This window comes from Myotis yumanensis, unplaced genomic scaffold (assembly GCF_028538775.1).
Source record: "Myotis yumanensis isolate MYYU_CA2020_CCGP unplaced genomic scaffold, mMyoYum1.0.hap1 SCAF_9, whole genome shotgun sequence".
Classification (NCBI taxonomy): Eukaryota; Metazoa; Chordata; class Mammalia; order Chiroptera; family Vespertilionidae; genus Myotis; species Myotis yumanensis.
Window position 1 is genome coordinate 5,058,096 of NW_027223760.1, and position 24,060 is coordinate 5,082,155.

The 24,060-nt window shown below is 45.1% G+C and overlaps 2 protein-coding genes and 1 pseudogene across 2 annotated transcripts; 1 reads left to right on the top strand and 2 right to left on the bottom strand.

Moving 5' to 3' along the window:
- Positions 1-8,554: 8,554 nt before the first annotated feature.
- Positions 8,555-9,441, bottom strand: LOC139016088 (calmodulin-1-like). Its single transcript, XM_070423699.1, has one exon. The coding sequence runs from the start codon at positions 9,119-9,121 to the stop codon at positions 8,702-8,704; it is 420 nt and encodes a 139-aa protein (XP_070279800.1). The 5' UTR covers positions 9,122-9,441; the 3' UTR covers positions 8,555-8,701.
- Positions 9,442-11,220: 1,779 nt separating this feature from the next.
- On the top strand, positions 11,221-12,630 carry LOC139016674 (GTPase IMAP family member 5-like; annotated as a pseudogene).
- Positions 12,631-15,302: 2,672 nt separating this feature from the next.
- LOC139016087 (GTPase IMAP family member 5-like) lies at positions 15,303-23,539 on the bottom strand. Its single transcript, XM_070423698.1, has 3 exons — positions 23,343-23,539; positions 18,347-18,395; positions 15,303-16,341 (listed from the first exon to the last, which is right to left on the bottom strand). Exons 2-3 carry the CDS (start codon positions 18,387-18,389, stop codon positions 15,464-15,466), a joined length of 921 nt encoding a protein of 306 aa, XP_070279799.1. The 5' UTR covers positions 18,390-18,395; positions 23,343-23,539; the 3' UTR covers positions 15,303-15,463.
- Between the last annotated feature and the right edge of the window lie 521 nt (positions 23,540-24,060).

Here is a 24,060-nt window from a genome sequence, read left to right on the forward strand (position 1 = left end):
ACGGCCCCTCCGAGGTTTGCAGCGATTGCTGGGACAGAGAGGCAGAGCCCCTAGGGACGGACTGAGAGCGGCCATAGCTGCTCCCTCCCCCCGCCCTGTTGAGCCCGCCCCCCCCAAACCCTGCGCACAGCCATTTGCCGATCACCTCAGGCAAGGGCTGGACTAGCGCCTCCCCTGAGGACTGAAGTTTTCCCACAGCTGATTTCCACAGCCAGTCGGCCTGGTGGTCAAATCCCTCTAGTGTTAACTACAACAATTAAGGCTTGGCTAGAACAAGACTGCGCACAGAGACCACAAGGGGGTGCACCAAGAAAGCATAAAAGATGCGGAGACAAAAAAACATGACAGAAATGGAGGATATGGAGCTAAGAATCGCAATTTTGAGGGCTTGCCATAAATTTGTGCAGAGCCTCACGAAAACTAATGAGACCCTCGATGCTACGATAAAGAAATTAGAAAGTAAGCATACACGGACTGAAATAAAGAATATTATACCCAATAGCAGACCAGAGGAGCACAAGAATCAAACCAAAGATTCGACAAAAAACACCCAATTGGAAAAGCAAAATGAAAAAAGAATCCGAAAGTGTGAAGATAGTGTAAGGAGCCTCTGGGACAGCTTTAAGCGGTCTAATATCAGAGTCATTGGAGTGCCAGAAGATGAGAGACAGCAAGATATTGAAAACCTATTTCAAGAAATAATGGCAGAAAACTTCCCCCACCTGGAGAAAGAAATGGACTTACAGGTCCAAGAAGCACAGAGAACCCCAAACAAAAGGAATCCAAAGAGGACCACACCAAGACACATCATCATTAAAATGCCAAGAGCAAAAGACAAAGAGAAAATCTTAAAAGCAGCAAGAGAAAGAGGCTCAATTACCTACAAGGGAATACCCATACGACTGTCAGCTGATTTCTCAACAGAAACTTTGCAGGCCAGAAGGGAATGGCAAGAAATATTCAAAGTGCTGAATACCAAGAACCTACAACCAAGATTACTTTATCTAGCAAAGCTATCATTCAGAATTGAAGGTCAGATAAAGAGCTTCACAGATAAGGAAAAACTAAAGGAGTTCATCACCGCCAAACCAGTATTATATGAAATGCTGAAAGGTATCCTTTAAGAAGAGGAAGAAGAAGAAAAAGGTAAAGATACAAATTATGAACAACAAATATGCATCTATCAACAAATGAATCTAAGAATCAAGTGAATAAATAACCTGATGTACAGAATGAACTGGTGACTATAATGAATCAGGGACATAGAAAGGGAATGGACTGACTATTCTTGGGGGAAAAGGGGTGTGGGAGATGCGGGAAGTGACTGGACAAAAATCATGCACCTATGGATGAACTCAGTGGGTGGGGAGTGAGGGTGGAGGGTGGGGTGGGAGCTGGAAGGAGGGGAGTTATGGGGGGAAAAAAGAGGAACAAATGTAATAATCTGAACAATAAAGATTTAAAAAAAAAAAAAAAAACAGGAAAGTCCACTGCATGGGAGAACATATTTGCCAATGTTATCTCCAGTAAGGGTTTAATCTCCAATATTTACAGGGAACTCATACAACTTAACAAAAGGAAGATAAACAATCCAATTAAAAAAATGGGCAATGGACCTAAATAGATACTTTTTGAAAGAGGACATACAGAAGGCCAAGAGACATATGAAAACATGCTCAAAGTTACTAATCATCCAAGGGATGCAAATAAAAATGACAAAGAGGTACCATCTCACACCTTTCAGAATGGCTATCATCAACAAATCAATAAACTGACAAGTGCTGGCAAGGATTTGGAGAAAAAGAAACCCTCATGCACTGTTGGTGGGTATGCAGACTGGTGCAGCCACTATGGAAGACAGTATGGAGGTTCCTCAAAAAACTAAAAATGGAACTCCCATTTGACCCAGTTATCCCACTTCTAGGAATGTATCCTAAGAAACCAGAAACACCAATCAGAAAGGATATATGCACTCCTATGTTCATAGCAGCACAATTCACCATAGCTAAGATTTGGAAACAGCCTAAGTGCCCATCAGCAGATGAGTATACTTGTGGGGGCAGGTGGGGGGGGGAGGAGGGTAAGAGATCAACCGAAGGACTTGTTTGCATGCATATAAACATAACCAATGGACACAAGACACTGTGGGGGGGGGGGGGGAAGGGGGCTATGGGAGGCCAGGGGAAAGTCAAGGAGAGAGAGAAAAAAAGGAGACATATATAATACTCTTTGTAATATTTTAAGCAATAAAACAAACAAACAAAAAAAGAACAACTGGTTTACATCTACACAATGGAATACTATGCTGTTGTAAAAAGGAAGGAACTCCTACCATTTGCAATGGCATGGATGGACCTGGAGAGCATTATGCTAAGCGAAATAAGTCAGTCAGATAAAAATAAATATCACATGATCTCACTCATTTGTGGAATATAATGAACAACATAAACTGATGAACAAAAACAGATCCAGAGACAGAGAAGCATCGATCAGACCGTCAAACCTCAGAGGGAAGGAAGGGGAGGGTGGGGGGAAGGGGGAGAGATTAACCAAAGGACTTGTGTGCATGTAAGCATAACCAATGGACACAGACACTAGGGGGGTGAGGGCACGAGCAGGTTTGGGGTTGGGGGGCAAAAAGGGGGATAAGGACACATATGTAATACCTTAATCAATAAAGAATAAAAAAAGACAATACCAAATTTGCTCATGATGACATGCTAGGACCATGGTATGATCCAGCGTGCACAGAATCCAGGGCAGTCAGGCCCGAGGCCATGCTGGATCATACCATAAAAGGGCTGAGCAATCTCTTTGGCGAGAGCAGAGATTTCCAGTAGGGCTGTGAACTGCTGAGCGAAGTTCCCCTTTTGGATGTTTCGGGATTAGGAGTTCCTGCCAGACAGATAAAGGTCCCTGATCTGACTGCCTGAGCAGAGAGGAGTCCCCTGACTGTGCAGGCTGCCTCCTCCTTCCTCTGGTTAAGAAGGACAGAGAGCCAAGGATGACCTGAGGTAAGCAGAGGCTAAGTGAGCCGATAGAGAAACAAGCCCTAAGAGAAGTAGAGAACATCTAAACAGCACTTTCAGCGAGGTGAAGACTGTAGCATACTGCATTGATCAGCGGAAAGGACATGCTATATATAGGGACAGTTAGAAGGTAAGAGTTACTTAGAGATTAAGCATGCAGTTGCTGGAGTTAAAAATGTCCTACCCCTCCATCCCCCCCAAAAATAAAATAAAATAATGAAAAAGAGACCTGACCTGGTGACTCAGTTGGTGGGAGTGCTATCCCATGCACCAAAAGACTGTGGTGGATTCAATTTCTGGTTGGGACACATACCTAGGTTTTGGGTTCGATCCCCAGTGCGTACAGAAGGCACAGATTTATGTCTGTCTCTCACATTGATGTGTGTGTCTTTCTCTCTCCCTTCCTCTCTCTCTAAAATCAATAAAAACATATCTTTGGTTGAGGATTAAAAAGAAAAGGTAGCCCAACCGATTTGGCTCAGTGGATAAAGCATCAGCCTGCAGACCAAAGGGTCCCAGGTTCAATTCTGGCTAAGGGCACATACCTGGCCTGGGCCCTGGTCAGGGCTCCTGCAAGAGGCAACCAATCAATGTGTTTCTCTCACATTGGTGTTTCTCTCTGTCTTTCCCTCTCTTTGAAAATCAATGAAAAAAAAAATAATCCTAGGGTGAGGATTAAAAGAAAAGGTAAAGGACACAGGGGTGTCACATTCAAACCTCTGTCTCCCCAAAAGGAGACTTAACCATTGCTTATATACACTATTTGGTCAATTACATGTTGATTTTTTCTTTTCAATTGGCTACACTTCTCTGGTTAAGTTCCTGCCAAACTCATCCTGTTTACCATTGTGTCTGTAAAATATTGTGCTATATTTTAACATTTACCAAGAATAGTATTGAGTAAGAACCCCTCAGGCCTTGATACCCTGACCCATCTAACAGAAGAGACATCAAATATGAGAGACAAGATAAGGTCAGAAGAGATGACCTCCATGGCCAAGTTCTGCTAATGAGACATCCACTAACAAGCTCTCTGAGAGAGAGAGAGAGAGAGAGAGAGAGAGAGAGAGAGAGAACAGGGAAAGGGAGGGGGAGGGGAAAATCAAGAAAAAAGAAGTTGCAGAGTTAAGGAAAGACTTTACTTTGTGAATGAAAAGCTCACTTAGTGGCAAGCACAAGAAATAGGAATAAAATATATTCTTGTACTCTTAGATCCATCTTCATGACATTGCAAAGCACCAAGGACAAGAAGATTCCAACACAGTAACATCTGGGGGGCTTAGGTATAGAAAGCAGATTGTTATCAGCCCCAGTATAAGCTGGAGGACAAATGGAATTTTGAGAGAAATTGATTTGAACTGGGTTTTAAAAGCACATTTTTTTCATTGATTTCAGAGAGAATAATTGACCAGTTGCCTCCTGTACGCCCCTACTGGGTATTGAGCCCAAACCCAGGCATGTGCCCTTGACCAGAATGGAACCTGGGACCCTTCAGTCTGTAGGCCAATGCTCTATCTTCTGAGCCAAACAGGCAAGGGTTAACTGGGATTTTTAAATGGGCGGGGCTTGTACTGGGGTTTTTAAATACAGTTCATCCAGCTATGGAATGAATGGTCAGAGGAAAAAATTTTTTTTCTCAACATCAGGAATTTAGAAAGTTTGCTTCCCACACACCTTGAAGGTTTATGCAGACAAAAGTAGAGTGGAAACCAACCTAAGGAAAGATGGGACCTACCACTGGATGTGATCCAGAGGAGTCCAGTTGGCAGCAGGTGGGGGAGGAGGGTCTGGGTGGGAATGCAGAGGGAAGGGCAGGGCAAAGAGCCTCATACTGCATGCGAGAAGTTAGAAATAGTTACTGCTGTTGATGGAACAACAAAGTCGGGTATCTATACTAATAAAAGGGTAATATGCTAATTAGACCGGGAGACCTTCTGGGAGACCTTCTGGACGTTCTTCTGGACAAAGCCACGGTGGTGGAGCCAAGGCTTAGGCAGTTAGGGGCGATCAGGCTGGCAGGGGAGGGCAGTTGGGGGCAATCAGGCTGGCAGGGGAGGGCAGTTGGGGGTGATCAGGCTGGCAGGGGAGGGTAGTTGGGGGCGAGCAGGCCAGCAGGAGGGACAGTTGGGGGCAATCAGGCCAGCAGGCAGAGTGGTTAGGGGCAATCAGGCAGGCAGGCAGGTGAGCGGTTAGGAGCCAGTGGTCCCAGATTGTGAGAGGGATGTCCAACTGCTGGTTTAGGCCCAATCCCTGCATGGTTCCCATATTGGAGAGGGTGCAGGCTGGACTGAGGGATGACACCGTCCCCCCCCCCCCCCCCCCCCCGCACAAATTTCGTGCACTGGGCTACTAGTCCTATATAATAAAAGCCTAATATGATAAGTGTCCGGTAGTTCAGTCAGCCATTCAACCAATCAAAGTGTAATATGCTAATGATATGCTAAGGCTGCTCAACTGCTCGTTCTGAAGTGCACTGACCACCAGGGGTCAGCTGCTCTGACAGGTTAGCTTGCTGCTTGGGTCAGGCTGATCCGGACTGAGTGAGATGGGCTGAACACACCCTAGAGCCCTTCTGTGGTCCCTTCCCAGCTGGCCAACTTCCCACGTCCCTCCCCGGCCCCAATCGTGCACTGGTGGGGTCCCTCGGCCTGGCCTGCACCCTCTCGAAATCCAGGATCCCTAGGGGGATGTCAGAGAGCTGGTTTCAGCCCGATCCCACAGGCCAGGCCGAGGGACCCTACTGCTGCACGAATCCATCCACTGGGCCTCTAGTACATAGATAAAGGTGTCACTGGCTGAAAAAAAGTAAAAACTGAAAGAAAACTAAAAATAACTTAGAAATGGGATCTATTTATTTAAGCTATGCATACAGAAGTCCTAAAACCACCCTTTTCTAGTGTGCACCAACATTATCAATACACGAATGAAAACATTCAGTGCTGATGAATCTTTTTAGGACACTGGCTGTTTTTTGCTGCTTAGCATCTGATTTACTCTTCTGGGAACTTTCCTTTGGAAACACCCCTCCTCCACTCCCAGTCCCAGCGCTGCTATGACTCTAACTTTCACCTTTTAGGCCACCGCATGGGTTTAGGGATGAGCTGTGACCCAGGCTCACCCACAAAACGCTGAGATTTTTGTTGGAGTGGTTGGAAAAAGAAATTCTTTTTCTTCCTGGATTACTAGCTATAAAAAAATAATGTAAGCTGGCACTCAGCACCATCTCATGGAGACGGCCTGTCTGAGAGTAACACTAACACAGAAAGCAGAGCTGAGAGGTGGAGGGAGCCAGGCAGAGAGAGAGAGAAGGAATAAGAAGAGGAGGAGGGGAAGGAGGAGAAGGAGGAGAAGGAGGAGAAGGCGGGGGAAGAGGAGGAGGAAGAGGCTTAGCAGGAGGAGGAATTGCTACCAGACAAAACAGGTTGGAGACCACCTGTCACCACTTGAGCCAAATGAAACAGAGATGGGGTTGGATCATGTATGAGCGTTTATTCCAATAATGCCGGTAGCATGGAGGAGCCATCGGTCACCCCCTTGCTAGTTGGCTGATTATATATGATTGAGGGGTAAGATAGCTACGTGCAGCTGTGGGCTGCAAGTGTAACAGGACAAGGGGAGGGTCAGGTCTGCAGTCCGGCCTTCAGGAGCTCAAAGGCAGATAACAAGGTGGCTAATCTGTGATGCTACAAACAGCTCAGCCCTTCCTGGGACTGGACAATGGTCAGATGGTCAGCGTTCTTGATGCCAACTTGTGGAGGGGGGTCAGGGTCCGGGCACAGCAACCAAATCAAAGTATGTCCTGTCTTGGTCTGTTCTCAAAATGTATTTCTTTTCTGAGTCATGGACCCATCGAGGCATCTTATCTTTTTATAGCCTTGTTTCATTCTCCGGTTTCCCAGGGTCTGTAAGAAAACTTCTTATCTATAGTTAGTAAAGTGAATAATCATTAGACAACTGTGGCTCTGTTCTTATTACATGCCCTACCCTTTACCTGCCCCCCCCCACCCCAATCAGAATCATAAGAGAAAGGAAAGAAACAGCAGAGGGAGGGAGAAGGGAGGAGGGAAGAAGGGAGGGGAGAACAGGAAGAGTGACTGGAGATATGACTGGAGAAGTCACTGCACTGTTTTATTATCTGAGGTGATAAATCTCTTTTTTGCTTACGCTGGTGTGAGTTGAAATTCTGTTACCTGCCACAAAAGGGCCCTGACTGATTCAATTGCCTACTTAGAACCAGAAACCAAAGGGTAAAAGTAACAAGAATGTTGCCAAGCACGGAGTAGGCCCAGCTGGCTGTAACTGCTGAAAGTACACCCCAAAGTTAGAAAGCATACAAAAGTTTTCCAAAGAGATCCCAAGGAGATCTCTTCCTGATTCTGGGGCTGGGTATTATTGCTTAAAAGTGAGAATGTTACAGGATTCCAGGATAGGAGGAATAGGGGAAACTGAGAAAAATTAGGACAAGGCCAAATAGTGTGAGTAATTTGCAGCCAGCTTGCAACTAACAAACAGTTATTATCTTCCCCAACCAAGGGCGCAGAGCAAATGGTTAAAATACTTCCCTAATGAGAGAATGCAGAAAGGGAGGGGGAAGGGGGAAAAGAAAAAAGGGCAGTTTTACTCCCTAAGGAGAGAAGCCAGCAGTCTCAAGGCGTGGCAAGATAAAATTTCCAGGATTCTGGGAAGACCACGACAAGAAAACCTTGAGACTTAATCTGTAACAAGATACTCAGCAAAAGAATCTTTTGAAACCTATTATAGACAGGAGGAGGGTATATTACTCCTCGAACTTTCTCCAGACACTTGCTTTTCTGAATTAGCCGGAAAAGCCCATCTGTGCTTGAAGCCGGATAAAATAGATTAGCTTGCTTTGCTTTTTCAATAAAGGTGCATGCTTTAATTGCTTTAATAACTTGGCTTTTCACAACGCAGCCAAGATCTCTTGTATGAATTCATTTATATGAGAAGCCAAGGATCGAGGCTGGGGACAGCCCTCTCCCTCTAGCTAGGAGGCTGTCCTGTCTAGTAACACTTCTCTGGTGTCAGCGAGAGGTGCCTGTAACAGGTAAGGCTTTAAAACACAGCAGATATCACGCACAAATTATAAACCAATAACCTGAATGAGTAATTTTGGGGGGGGGCGGGTAATTTTTTTTTTATTGGAAAACAAATATACAACTTGGAATGGATTTGAGGCAAATTGCTCCATAAGCAGATTTTCTTTAAGAGGCTAAACAAAGTTTAAAAAGCAAGTAACAATAAAAGTAAATGTTTCTGGTACTGGACCAGCAGTACAAAAAAATAGTGTATGAGTACCTGGATAATACACCCGTTTTGCAATAGTGCAACTTTTAAGTACATGCTGTTGACTGCCCATAGTCCATGCAGAGTTACAACTCCACACCTCAACAACAACATGCTGATGGTTCCTAAAGAAAACTACTTAAAAAAAGGCATAACCAGATGTTCCCTCAGTTGATCAATTCCATTTAAGTTTAGATGTGCAGAAGGGCTTAGATATATCCAGAGAAAGCCACATGCAGCATGTTACTTGATCAATTTTCTAAAATAAGGTTTCAGGACAATAACAGTAAGATAAGGGAAGAAAACATGGAGGAATGAAGTCCTAATGACTATACATGCATATTTTTTTTGATAGTAGGGGGAACCTTTTACAGACAAGTTACAAACAAAGAAAAGGCAAATGAACAATTTTGTACAAGAAATATAACACATTCTGTACAATATCCCCACTTTGCCGTCATCATTTGTACAAACTCTTCATAGTTTACTTGACCATCATCATCAATATCTGCTTCCCTGATCATTTCATCAACCTCTTCATCTGTTAACATCTCTCCAAGGTTTGTCATCACATGGCGCAGCTCTGCTGCACTAATATAGCCATTGCCATCCTTATCAAACACCCGGAAAGCTTCTCGAATTTCTTCTTCACTGTCTGTGTCTTTCATTTTTCTTGCCATCATTGTCAGAAATTCTGGGAGGTCGATTGTGCCATTACCATCAGCATCCACTTCATTTATCATGCCCTGTAACTCTGCTTCTGTGGGATTCTGCCCAAGAGACCTCATTACCGTTTCCAATTCCTTTGTTGTTATAGTTCCATCACCATCCTTGTCAAATAGTGAAAAAGTTTCTTTGAATTCTGTAATCTGCTCTTCAGTCTTGTTTTTTTTTTTTTTTTTTTTGTCTCCCCATTTTGGCTGCTTGCAGGGGTCAGTGTGTGTGGATTAGGTTGATCTGCTGTGACTCCCTATCTCTAGTGCAGGACAGTGTCAGAAGCTGTTTGTGACTGGTCCTGAGTACCCTGTTTGGAGCTATCAGCAATCCACAGCGTGTGGCGCCCTCTGCTGGGGCTGAATGCCTTAGGGAAGGACCAAGATGTGCACCAAGGTCTGCTTTTCCTAGCCACCGGTCCAGAAGGAGATCACATAAAGACTGAAAGCCTCCAGAGACCCTCCTCGGCCTTCAGAATGGTCCTTATTCATCCTGATTTGCCCCAGGCTATTGACTCCAGGGTGGGGTGAGGGATTTCCAACAGGGTGGGGCAATTGTTTGCCCCCCAGGCAAAAGCTGTCTGGACGGTAAAGGAGGTCTGCTGGAGGAAGATGTTCCCTGCAGTTTGAGGCAATAACTCAGCACAGGAAACGGGGCAGCTGCCTTCCAAGCTCTAACTCCAGAGCCCCCGACCCCGGATTCTGCTCACATAGCGACAGTCCACTCTGTCCTCCCTCTAGAGCCCAAGGTGAGTGGCTGCACATGGAATTTTGTGTGTTGGCCCTTTAAGTGGGTGCCTACATTTCCAGTGGTCTCTCCCGGCAGACAGAAACCCTGCTGATTTTCACAGCCATATGTTGTCTGGATACTTTTCTCAGTTCTGGTGCTCTGGGCTGAGGGGTCCAGCTTGGGATTTAGACCCAAGAGTTCTCAGTGGGAACCCCCCACAGCTGAGATGTCCCTCTGGAACTTCAGCTGCTGTCTGTGGGAGCCCGGCCAGCCCTTTCTTGCCTCCGCACTTCCTAGCCATCTTTTTGCAGTCTTTATTTTCCCTCCTTGGTTACCAGGGTTCTCTCCATCTAGTCTTCAGTTGATTATTCAGGATGTTTTGTCTGTATTTTAGCTGTGATTCTAAAGTGTCAGTGTAGCTTCCACTTACTCGACCACCATCTTTCCTTCTCCTTGACTTCCTTCTTGATCTCATTGCTTTTTCTCCTGTCACCAAGTTATTGTCACTATCCTGTCCTTTGTGACAATTATTCCCTTGCATTTCTTTTCTTTTTCTTTTTAAATCTATTTCATTGTTTTTTACAGAGAGGAAGGGAGAGGGACAGAGAGTTAGAAACATTGATGAGAGAGAAACATTGATCAGCTGCCTCCTGCACACCTTCCACTGGAAGTAGTGTAAACTGCTTGATTTGAAAAAGGATTGATTATTCGGCCTTGGAGAAATTAGATTTCACAGTATCAACAAAGGCTTTACTAAGACCTATGAAATGACTATATAGATCTCTTAGTCTTCCGCTTGAGAGGCTGAAAGGTATCTCATTTCATCCAATATACCTAAAAATTTTGAGATAAAAAGAAATATTGTGAACATTGGTAAACCTTTGTCAATATGATTTGAAAACTTTTAAAGTGGAACATTCCAAATAGAGTGAAGTACAAACTCAATGTGTCATCATTAGCTGTCATTATTATACTTGGACAGTCTTGTTTCATCTACTCTCTCCCTTCCTGTCTTGATTATTTGAAAGCCAATCCAGATATCATATCATTTCATATCTAAACTTCTTAGCCCATAACTTTAAAGCTGTAGGACTCTTCCCTTTATTAATATCACATCCAAAACAATAAATACCTAATAGTAAATATCCAGACAAGGTTCACAGGACATCTCTAGCCCTTAAATCAGTGATGGCGAACCTATGACACACGTGTCAGAGGTGACACGCAAACTCCTTTTTTTGGTTGATTCTTCTTTGTTAAATGGCATTTAAATATATAAAGTAAATATTAAAAATATAAATCTTTGTTTTACTATGTTTGCAAATATCAAAAAATTTCTATATGTGACACAGCACTAGAGTTAAGTTAGGGTTTTTCAAAATGCTGACACGACAAGCTCGAAAGGTTCGCCATCACTGCCTTAAATGCTTGTCACTTTGCCTAAATGACAGCGTGGGTGGGTGAGTGGGAGGACAGATGTCTTCCTAGTTTCTGTGGAAATGCAAGTCTGCTTCTGTGAGGAAACCTCCTAAACTTGTTTTCCCTCAGGCCACAGCCTGGGGAACCTGAGAGCAGGATATTTGACAGAAGTAAGAGGGAGGCCAGAGCCAGAGAATGTCTCAAACATGGCGCCTGCCTTGAATTCAATCTACCCTGGCATCTAGAATTACCCATAAGAAAGAATCTTGATGCCAGAGAGGCACACGGTGGGTGGGGAGATGAGTTTGCTCCAGTCCAGACCAGTGGCTGGCTTTCATGCTGAGCCCAGCCCTGTGATGCAGACAGAGGGGGTGACACCCTAATTGATCACAGATGCTCTTTCTTCTGGGTCTTTTCCTTTTTTGTTCTCCTACTCCTCGTCCTCCCCCAAAGGCATTTATTACTCTCAGTCATCTGAGGCTAAAATAAAATACCATAGACTGGGTGGTAAACAACCAACATTATTTCTCACTGTTCTGGAGGCTGGAAGGTCTAAGATCAAGGTGCTGGCAGATTCGGTGTCTGGGGAGAGCCTGCTTCCTGGTTGCTGTGTCCTCATCTGGTGGAGACAGAGTCCACTCCCTTCCTGTTCTTCTAAGGGCACTAATCCCATCACGTGGGGGCTCCAACCTCCTGCCCTCATCTAGCGCTAATCACCTCCCAAAGGTCCCAGTTCCAGATGCCATCATATTGGGGACTAGGGTTTCAGCACATAAGTTTGGGGGACACTAACATTCGGTCCATAGCAATTGCACATTATCTACTCATGTGCTCTGACAGGTGGAAGAGAAAAATCTAACTCTAGGATCATCCTCACTGAGGCTGATCCTGGTAGGCAAATCCAGCTGAGGGAAAAGTGCCACTGGGAACAGCATCCTCTGCCAGACCGTGTTTGAGTCCAAACTGGGAGCCCAGATGGTGACCAAGACCTGCCAGGTGGCCACAGGCACATGGAATGGGAGGAACATTCTGGTGGTTGACATGCCCTTCATCTTAGAGGCAAAGGCCCCAAACCAAGAGATGTACAAGGACATCGAAGACTGCTACCTGCTCTCAGCCCTAGAGCCACATGTGTTGCTGCTGGTGACCCAGTGGGGCACTTCACTGCCCATGACACGATGGCAGTGAGGAGGATGAAGGAGGTCTTTGGGGCAGGGGCCGTGGGACATGTGGTGGTCCTCTTCACCCACAAGGAGGACTTAGGGACTCCCCCCCAATGAGGCGGGCCGGCACCCTTTGAGAAGAGCACATGTGTTACCTGGCCAAGGTGCAAGCCCATATTGAAAAGCACAGGTGAGACCTGAAGGAGACCCGGAGTCACTGGGTGTCCAACATGCTCCTTAGAGTAAAAACGTGGAGTCCTTTTGCATTATGAGCTTTGTGTTTGTTCAGTTGGGTGCAGCTTACTTCTCATTATTATTTTACTGATCACCTGGCATCATCTTTAATTGTATGTGCCATCTGAATGTCAAAGCATTTCTCATGTGTCACCTCATAGATTCATGGTTCTGCCTGTCCCCAGTTCAGAAATTAATTCTCATGGTTTGTAGAGGACATGCTTTGGTGTCTATGAGTTCCTATTCCTTCTTTTTTATGGACTTCTGGTTGGGTTCAGGCCTTCACCTGTTCCCAAAGAACCATGGTCCTCAGGAGACAGTGACAACAGCTGAGCTGCAGGGACACCTGATGGGTATGACTGCAATCCCGTGCTCTTTGCCAGTTAGTAGTTCAGGAATGGGCCTGAGACCCAATTCAGGCCAAAGAGAAGTGAGTACAGGTCTGCAGAGGTGGGGACCAGAGGTTTCTGCTTTCCCGGGAGACCCACAGAGAGACACAGCCCCCCTGCTCCCCTGAGCATGGTTGGGTCTGAGTGTGATGCTTGAAACTCCAGCCACCATCCAGCTACCAGCCTGAGGGTGATGGCAACACCTCAAAGCAGAGCAGAGTTGGAACAAACCTGAGGATTCAGAGTCAACCAGCCCTGGAGGGAGGGGCATCAAGGCCAGAATCCTGATCCAAAGTCCTTACCCTCCCCTGCTCAGCCTGCTCTTCCTTGAGGGCACAGGGCAGTGAAGGGAGCCACATGTAGGGGCGTGGCCCAAGACAGAAAGCTGGTTCCCTCCTCAGTATTGCCATCAGTGACCATATTTTGTGGATTCCAGCACCTCCTCAGTGTCTCCCATTTGAGTCTTCATTCATTTTGTTATGGCTCAGACACTGATCCCTGACATGGAATTCTTTCCTTCTAAATGTTCTCTTGCCCCCAGGTTTACACTCCTACAATCCAGCCAACACATTGCTGCCTCGTGATCTTCCTAAAATATTGTCTGCTAATCTGCTCTGACATGCAGACAATATGTAATGACTTTCTGTTCTCTGCTGACAGCCCTTGAGTCCTGAGGGCGATGCACAGACCCTGGCCCAACCCCGCCCCTTGCTGTACCCTCCCCGGGGGCTGATTCTTATTCCCCCCTTGTCCGTGGCCTCCCTCAGCCCAAAGTGTCTCTGTGGGCTCCAGCAGCTCCAGCACCATCCATCTCGGGAGCCCATGCTGAGCCCGTGTGCTCTCCCTTTGGCCAATGTCTGACCTCCAAATCCTTTCTCTCACACCCCATTTTCCTGCAACTCCATCGTCTATCACACAGTTGCTTTTGGAAGCAGGAACCTTGCATTATTTCTCTTACATTCCTGGGGTGGTGTAGAGAAGCTGACACTCAGTATTTGTGAAATAAATGTCTGTGCAGCTGGACTGAATTAAGTCCAGGAAGGGGGAGACCTAGGCAGGTTGGACTGCTTGGGAACCGTGTTGGGGAGGTGATCCCTGGTCAGAGAATGCAAGTTCCTTAGAGTGGACAGGGTTTAAAGAGCTTGTACATAACCCTCCCTGTGGTGGTTTGGAGTAAGTAATGTGCTACAGCTGGTCAGATCAAGGCAACACCTCTGTTACCAGTAGAGTTTTGTAGAATGACAGCTGGGTGGCACCACTGAGTTCCTAAGAGTCCTCCCAGACCTAATCATTTACCCATCCAGTCACAGGCTGCCTGGGATAACTACAGGTCTGCAGTACAGGGTAAAAATGAGCAGAGAAAGGGGGACAACCACCAAAAGAAGGAGAGGGTGGGGCAGGGGCCACCTGGGGACTTCATCTGGCTTCCCATTTCCACTAACTTCATGACCTCTGTCCAGATGTCACCCTAATGCCTGCCCTCTTCCCTTTGCTGCCGTGGAGGTGTGGAACACCCCTCCCTCCCTGAGTTCCCAGAAGTGATTGTACTGACCTTGGGGCTAAAGAGGCTGCTTCACAACACAGCTCCACCAACAAAGGGAATTTACTGTAAACGCAGGTGGGACCACATTTGGCCTGCTGCCAGTTTTCAGCCTCCCAGCTAAGAAGGAAAGGCTTTTAGGTATTTGAAAAGTTGAAGAAATAAAAAGAAGAAGAATGTTTAATCGCCATATAAGAAAGTCAATAAAATTCAAATTTCAGTGTTCACAAGGTTTTATGGAATTGAACCTCACACATCACTTACATCTTGTCCATCCACCATTTCCTTTGTAAGTGACTGAGATCGTGTAGTCTGCTGAGCCTAATCCACTATCTGGCTCTGTTCTATGAAACCCCAGTTCCTATTTTCCCCCCAGACACTGTCTCTGCTTTCCCCAAGGCCTCACCCCATCCCACCTCTGTGACCATTTTCTCTTCTCTTCACTTGTCCATGTCCCCTCCCACCTTCCTCCCCACCTCCCTCATGCCTCCAAAATTCCCCCCAAAACATCCTCTCCCAGGTGGTGGTGGTGATGGGTGTCATCTCTTACAGCCTATGATGAAATCAGGGCACATTTCTGAATAATATAAGGAATTCTACACCCAGCTTCTAATGTAATATATTTCTTCCCTCAATGTGTAATATCACAGTCCACTCATCTTCCTTCCTATAAAACCCTCCCAAAGATTCCAGGATTGTTTGTAGCTAAGTTATTATTTACCTCCATGATTTTCAACAAAACAAAAAAGAAATAGTTTTTCCTTTGGATTTTATTTATCTAGAAACACTAGGAGAACATGAATGACATGTCTAATACAAGGAAGAGATATGAAAACTGAACTTAAGCAAAAAGCACATAAGTTTCTTACAAACACAAAAAGAGATGGTGAGTCCGAAAAAAAGAAGCCAATTGTAGAAGTCAGCTGAAAATGCTCAGCGTCTTTAAGGAATACACAACTTAATTAAAAGGACAAAAAAAATAAAAATGCATATCACAAGGAAGGCAGATAAACCAATGTTAGAACGAATCCACTTTCTGACTCTGAGGAGGACCTTGAACACCCAGTGACTCTGGGTCTCCTTCAGGATTCGCTTTTGCTTTTCAACGTAAGCTTTCACCTTGGCCAGGTACCACCTGTGCTCTTCTCCAGGGGTGCTGACCCTGCCTTCCTTGAGCATCTGTGCATCACAGTAGAGGTCGTTTGTGTAGTAGGCGCGCTGGTGCTCCCTCTCCAGGCTCTCGACCACAGCTATCAGCTCCTCCAGCTGTGCCCTCTGCTCCTCTCCAGTGGCCCGGTTGTTGAAGCCACAGTACCTCCTTCCACACTCCTGGATCAGGCTCCTCAGGCTGTGGTTGTCTGTGTTGACTACATACTCATTCAAGGACCCGTCCCCTAAGTCCTCCTTGTGGGTGAAGAGGACAACCACATGTCTCATGGCTCCTTCCCCAAAGACCTCCTTCACCCTCCTCACTGCCACCGTGTCCTGGGCAGTGAAGCGCCCCAGCTGTGTCACTAGCAGCAACACGTGTGGTCCTGGGACTGAGAGCAGGTAGCAGTCCCCGATGTCCTCATACATATCTTGGTCCTTGGCCTTTGCCTCAAAGATGGAGGGCGTGTCAACCACCAGAATGTTCCTCCCATTCCATGTGCCTGTGGCCACGTGGCAGCGCCTGGTCACAGTCTGGGCCCCCAGTTTGGACTCAAACACAGGCTGGCAGAGGATGCTGTTCCCAGTGGCACTTTTCCCGCAGCCGGATTTGCCCACCAGGACCAGTCTCAGTGAGGATGATGATGCAATTCGGTTATCTTCTACACTGCCTAAAAAGAAATATTGTGTGTCTTACTAAGCCAATGTTGCTTCAGATTTTTTGGTCATGGACCCTCGTGGACCTCGTGGAGGTCCAGTAAATCTGTGGACCTCCCTCCCAGGAAACTGTCATATCTAAATACATACACAAATTTACTGACAACTGAATGAGGTTCCTGGGCCATAGAAAGTCTACATAGGAAGCCCAGGTTGGACCCATAGCCAAGAGTAGTAACACTTGGATTGCGGGAAACGAGTTAAGTCGGCTCGAGTGAATTGCGCGTACTCCGCGGGAGCCGTCTTAACTCGGTTCATATAGATTTGCGGTGGAGTGCGGGAAACGTGTAATCTCGGGCCGATTGTAACTGCGTATTACCAAATATTTGTTTGTTTGCCGTTCACAAAGATACCTACCTGCGTATGCGAACCGTTTCATACCCATTGGGGTAATAGGTATCATAAAAATCCCTTGTAAGTAGAGAACACCATGCAGGCTATCGATGGACATGAGAAAGCATACGTTACAGGCAATTGTCGGAAGTGGAAAAAAGAAAAACATTTTGAGAAGGTGTCGCGTATGTTCCGTTCATAAATTGCGCAGTGAGACACGCTACATGTGCAAATTTTGCAATATACCTCTACATAAAGGGGCGTGTTTTGAAAAATATCATACGCTAAAAAACTATTAATTTCTATTTGTTTTGATTTATTATGAAAATTTTATTTTAAACTTTAAAAATATGTGTATATTTTTAGGTAATAAGTATTTTTTTGGTTTTTCGTATTTAGTTTATATATATCGAATTATTTATGTACTGAATAGATAAAAAAATGTCTGTGATTGAATAAATTTTCATTTTTTACACAAGAAACCGAAAATTTCATTTCAATCGAACCCATACTTCAAAAGATATAGGCATTTTAAACTAACTCTGATTTTGCGCGGGAAACCTAAATAATTGCCCGCGCCATCTTATATTTTGGCGGGAAATTCACCCGACACCGTAGTGATAACTGCTACACTGACAAGGATGCTCCACGCCCTTCAGCTAAACCAGGGATGATATAGTTTTTCTGAAAGTAAAGTGTTCCCTGTGTTTTTCCAGGGACCAGTTTTGTGCTAAATAAAGGTGAGATTAGAAGGAGGCAGAGGATGAGAACTCACACCTGGCAAAATATTACCACCTCTTTTTCACCCACAAATTCCCAGGCACACATGTGTAGAAGTGCTCAACACGTTTATCTAAATCTTGGAATGAAAGGGAGTCACAGATGTGACCTCCCACCAAGGACCAGCTGAGGTCCCTGGGCCTCTGCTCTTTGGGTGGGGAGTTGGATGCTTGAAATTGAGATAGCAGAAAGGGCTTAGATCATGTCAAAGGCAAAGCCTGGGAGATGACTCAGGATGGGTGGCTAAGAGGCCTGGAAGTTAAGACCTTTAGTAGTACATGTGATGGAAAGGTCACCTGTATGGCTGATTGAGTTACAGGAAGTTAACAAAAGTGATGCTGGGGAGGGAAACACTGAGCCAAGAGCTAAAACCTTCAAGGGATGAAGGAAGATGAGAACCGGAGATGTTCTAGTGTTCTTATCAGCTCAAATGGATTCCACATTCACTGTAGGCTTCTAAAATCTATTATTTTATTCCTACTCTGTGTTGGTTGTTCCTTTTCTGCAGTGTCTGGGATGTTTTTGTAGCAAACATGATTACTAAATCTCTCTGGAAAACTTTTCCATTTCTTCAGCTCAAAGCAGACAAGGAAAGAGAAAATTTATTCACAATTCAGTTCAATATCTTGCAACTTCTGACTTGAAGTTTCATTTCCACATTTCCCACAGGTCATGTGCCTGGAGAGCATTGTACTGGGGGGTCAGGTGTGTGTGTGATGACGGTTGGGAAGGTACAGATAAAAATGAGTATTATATTTTCCTTCTTCAATTTAAAATCACTGGGTTTCTGTCACTGTGTTTGAGGTGAGGGACTGGTGCCTTAAAAGAACTTGGCGTCTTTCTTACCTTTTGCCATACTTCCATATTTGCTCTTCGGAAGTCCTTCCATTCTCTTCTGGAAGAAGCATAGGAAGAGAATAAAAGCAAGTGTCTGATACTCTTATAATTAACCCAGTTTTAAATAACTGAAAAGGAGCGAAGGGAAGGCCAAGTATTATAGTCATTTGTGCAACTTTGCCAGGAAACTGTAGTTTAACACATGCCCAGTAAAGTTTGGGTGACAGGGGGAAGGTACTTGCTTGTCAGTCACAACTGGGAACAGGTCATTGGGCAGAGTAGGCATGGCCACTGCAAGCACCCAGAGATTTGAGATATTTAATCTCCTAATCAAAGTGTTAGCTCCAATACCTCCTCCTAGAGCTTGACTCCTGGCTTGGGGACTCTCAGGCTCCTGATTGCTTGCATTTGCCACATGCAATGACCCACACAATGGGCTGATGGACTGCAAATACCCTGATGCTGTGCCGGACCCAAGTCCAACAAGGAAAAGAAACTATGGACACTGACTTTGCTTCTAGCTCTACTGAATTCTCAGAAGCACCTCTTCCAGGACTGCATTGAAGGAAATGGGATTGAAACCCAGGATATAATTCCATGCAAATAGAAATCACTCATCCTCCTGTGTGAGTCTCAGAAAATTCTTTTTTGCACATCTTATCCTCCCTCTGAAGCCCCTGAAAATGCTTATTCCAGCAGTGCCCCAAGAACCCCACTTCCATTAGCAACGGAGAAAAACAATCCACGCAATTGTCTATTAAGATTCCACTTGGGAGTTGGTAAGGCCTGAGGGCACCTCCAATTCAGACACCTAATGCGAATTCTCCATCGAGGAGCCATTTTCATTGTTAATTTTCTAACTCACATTATACTTGCAAACATCAATAAATAACTTCCAGCAAACCAGGTGCTGCTAACACATTGCACTGTTCTCACAATGCTTGGTGGCTTTCATTGTTTTGTTTAGTTTTGTTACTTAGCTTACAGGAAAGTAGCAAATGTTTAAAAGCAATCAGTTGCTTATGTCCCTCCAACTGGAAAAGGCATGAAGTGAAAAAAGCATTCTTTATGGAATGAGGAGGGGAACATTATCTTGTTTTATGTTTTGGAATCAAAGTAGGTTAACTTTCTGGAAACAGTACTGTCTCTCATGTCAGTCCTTGAAGGACTCATGTCCCAGATCCAACCTTCTCCTGGGAAGGCGCACTGTACTTTTCCTCTTGGTCATCGCATACGCATGTGACACATAGAGTGTTGGGCACTAGAAATTCTCATTACTTCAAACAAGCCAATGTCATTTGCAGCAAGGCAATTTCTTTCTCTGTTCTAGGAAGTTTGTGTTTAGCCCTCTGAGCAGTTGGTGGAGAGAAAGGGGTGCCATGGCTGAAGAGAAATAATCAACACTGAGGACAAATTCAACAACAACTCACTTCCTGCTCAGTGTTTAATCAAATGTTTTTTTCCTGGCTGGCTCTGAGGTCCTTGTCTCCCAGTGATCACCATTTTGTGTCCCAGTAGATTTAAACAGAAATTGGCACTATCACTGGCATCAATGGCATAAATGTTTCCTTCAAATGAGGCATAATATTGTGTCACTCATCTTGGTGTTAGAAAAGGCAAGTATGTCACATACAGCTACACCTAAGAGGAGGTTGTATGAACTTATTCAGTTTTAAATATTATGCAGTTATGAGACATATTTTTAAGTGAAGAAATACAGAGTTATAAAACCAAAATCTACAATTTGCAATGAACAAATGTAAGTATTTTGGCATTTTTACTGAAGCTTTTCTGTTTGATTAAAAAGCTAACACATTACACATAGAATTTCATTTATTTATTTTTGACTCCCCAGTCTCTTTCACCCTCCCTCTGCCCTTCAGAGGCAACCAATATTCTGAGGTTTTTATGTATCATTTCATGTATGTACTTATAGTTATATATACACATGTATCTATAGGTTATGTCTAATACTGTTTTTGCATTTTAAACTTTTACATAAATGACATTATTTGTGTAACATTTTATCCAATAATGTTTTTAAAAAGAAGGTCCAGTTACTTTTTAAAATAATATTTTTATTGATTTCAGAGAGAGGAAGGGAGAGAGAGAGAGAGAGACTCAAACATCAATGATGAGAGAGAATCATTAACTGGCGGCCTCCTGTATGCCCCCACTGGGGATCAAGCCCGTAACACCGGGCATGTGCCCTCAACTGGAATTGAACCCGGGACGCTTCAGTCTGCAGACCAACAAACTATTCATTGGGCAAAACCAAATAGGACCAGTTACTTTTTTAATATATGTTTTTATTGATTTAAGAGAGAGAGAGAGAGAGATAAATTGATGTGAGAGAGAAACATTGATCGGCTGCCTCCTGAACATGCCCTAACCAGAGATTGAACCCAGGTATGTGCCCTGACTGGGGATTGAACCTTCGACCTTTTGGTGAATGGGAAAATGCTCAAAAAACTGAGCCACTTTATTAACAAACATTTGAGCTGTCTCACATACATGCTTGCTGCAAAATAATCCCCACTTACTGTGCAACAACTGACCTGGGATAGACAGCTCCCATCTGACTAGATATTGTCAGTATGACTCAAGAGCACCGTGCAAATTCTCACTGACACCAGCCCTGTGTGAGAAGTCTCCAATCTGCACTTATACTTGGCAATATTCGACTTTTAAATCACCCTTATGGGCATACATAAGGATGTCTTCATCCATTTACACTTGCATTTTACTGGTAGGCACTGAATTAAAAAAGGGTGTTTGTAGTCTGTTTGCTATTCAGGTTGCTTCTGTTATATAGAAAGAATGCTTGCATGTTTTTCTATTCACTTAGTGATTTTTTGGGCCTCCTTAGGAAAACCACCCATTTTCACATCATCAGATGTGAACCTTCCTTCCTTCCTTTCCTCCTTTCTTTTTCCTTTTCCTCCCCCTTCCTTCCCACGCTCTCATAAGCCCAGAGAAGAGCATTTCCTCACCACCCTCTCTTATACACTGTCCTTGACTCTGGGAAATTATACTCTGTCTCTTGCTAAACCTGCTCCAATTCTATGACACATTTTCTACTTTAAATGACCTTCTGTGAGGTTTGGAAACCTCAGAAAATACGTTTGAATCAATCTATCGCTGTGGCAAAGACGATGACAGTTGTGACCATGGTGATGGTGAACTTCATCATTGTAATAACCCTCTGTGTGGCCACTTATAACTTTCTAAGTTCTTTCCTGTCCATTATTTATTCTTCTCCTAAATTAATATAGGTTTAAAATTTTGATTAAAATATTAGGAAGCTGAGCAACAAATGACCGGCCCAAGGTCACACACTTGTCTTGGAGGGAAAACTGAAAAGCAGCTCCTTTTGCCGGCCAATTCTCCTTGGTTCCACAGGAGGAAAGAAGATTAATCCAAATAAATCCACAATCTCTTGGACCCCACATACAATGCGGTTGTCCCATGGTCAGGACATAAACTGAGGCTGACAAGCTGGAAGCCTTCCCCCAACCCACAGAGACACTTGTATTGTAAAATCCATGCTTTTCCAAGAAAAGATTATTCAAAGAGAAAACTGCAGGGGGCAGGAGCTGCTCTGAATTGAAGCTTTTCAGTGTAAACCAATTTGGTGTTTTACTGACTTGATTATCTGTGTGAAACAAATGGAGCAGGAAGCCTGACCCAGAAAGTCAATCAAACTCAGGTAACATTAGCCAAGAGGCAGGGTGGTCATTCTCCTGGACCGTCTTCTGAATGTGTCAGGCGGCAGAGGAGACGTGTGTCCACAGGGGAATGAGCTTTTAGGCAGAAATTATCAAATAACAAAGTGTCCTGGGAGAGTGACAAAGGATATTGATGTAGATGCTAAAACGAGTCACAGACAAAATATTAACAGGACTGAATAAAGCCTAGGAAAAGACTGGGGGAAGCCTGGCTGACCTGCAGGAATCAGGTGCAGGTCAATCTAGGAGCAGGCAAAGGTGTCAGAGTAGGCAAGAATGGGAGGATCAAGAATGAAGGCAAATTCCTTCTCTAAAAGGAAAATTGTAATCTCCAAAATGGGGCCAGGTATCATCAGAGTGGCAGGCAGCTTGCAAGCTGAAGTTGCAACAGCATTGGCAGGAAAATAGGAGGGTCTAGTTCAGGCAGGGGGTTGAAAGAAATGAATATAATGTACCTTTATTTGATAATGATTTTAAAATTACAAGAGCCTGATTTATCATGATGATACCTTATTGTATGAAACCATGAGAAAGCAGGCTCCCTCCTGCTTGTTTTAGGAAAATCAAACTATTTCTTATCTGCCATTCATCAGTGTCTCCTTCAGTCATCTGCCACAGTCCCCATATTTCCTCACATTATATTTCCCTTGTTTTGTAGTTTAGTTCTTGTGATTTCTGGATCCATCTGTCACATAAGGTTCGGCAGACAGAGGGATTGTCCTTGTGCCTGAATATGAGTCTGTTCGCCATGCAGCCCGGTCCTAGGTCATGTCAGAGGAAAGGTGTGGGCTATTGGGGGAGAATGGAGTGGTTTCCAGAAAGACAAGGTCATGAGACAATGTGTACTCAGGGGTCTCCTGTGGAGCAGGTACACAGTTGGGTGAGGTTAAGAAGTTTAGAGAGAGAAACTGAGAAGCATACCCCCCGACCCCAAGCTGGGTACCTGGGGAAGCTCAGTTTTCTTATCCATCAAGTGGGATGAGAATATTCCCGAAGCTGCGTGAAACCTTGTGAGACTCCAAGAATGTCCAATAGGCTAAGCAGTAGGCAATTAGCTGGAAAGCTCCAAGCGCTCAGGGCGAGTGATTCCCAGGCCTGTTCCCCCAGCTATAAACCCGGGGCTGCTCCCAGCATCACCATCATAGTCTCCTTTCACCCATGGGTGAGCCCAGAAGTAGGATAACCTGTGTGAGGTCACACCAGCAATGAGTGGCTCTGACTAGGCTGTGGGATCTCAGACTCCCAGGGTGTCAGTACCCTCTCCTGCCTCCCCTTACCTGGTGGGGTGCAGCCAGCAGGCGGTGGACGGCCTGGGGAAGGTACTGGGTGGCCTGGAGAAGTATGAGCTCTTGCAGGCAGTGGACTCAGAGGAAGCCAGGCGGATGCAGTTAAACTAGAGTGGTCTGGAGGTCGAATGTTCCAGGACACAGCTGCTGCGAATGAAGAAGAAAGGCGTGGGGCCCCGGCAGCCAGGAGCAGGTCCTCCGGATGGGTGGAAACTGCTGTAAACAGGACCCAGCAACCAGCGAGGGGCCGCGTGCTTGTCCCCTTATGGGACGCTTCCTGTCAGAGTCTGCCAGCTGCCAGGCACCTCCCATTTCCTTTTTATGATTTGTTAAAATAAGCAGCATTTAGAAGAAGAGGCTATGCAGGCAGTGACTGACCTCCCTCCTCCATCAGAAACAGCCCCTTGACACAGGAGTTCCCATGGGGCACCCCTTCCACAACACTCTCCTCAGCACCCTTCCCAGGAGCACCTGCCTAGCCCTACTTCCCATGCCCTTCTCCAGGCTCTGCTTCTAGAATGTTCCTGCTCACTAGGGACAGACAGGCCCCACAGAGGGCCTGGCAGACCAACTCTAAGGACACGACTTTGATGGGCTCCCCAGCCGCAGGTGCTGGCTGCCCCCTCTCTGCCATTGGACAGAGCAGCCCATGGGGCTCAGAAGGACTAGAGTGTTATGTATGGGCAGCCGGGAGCAGGGCTGTCCTTCC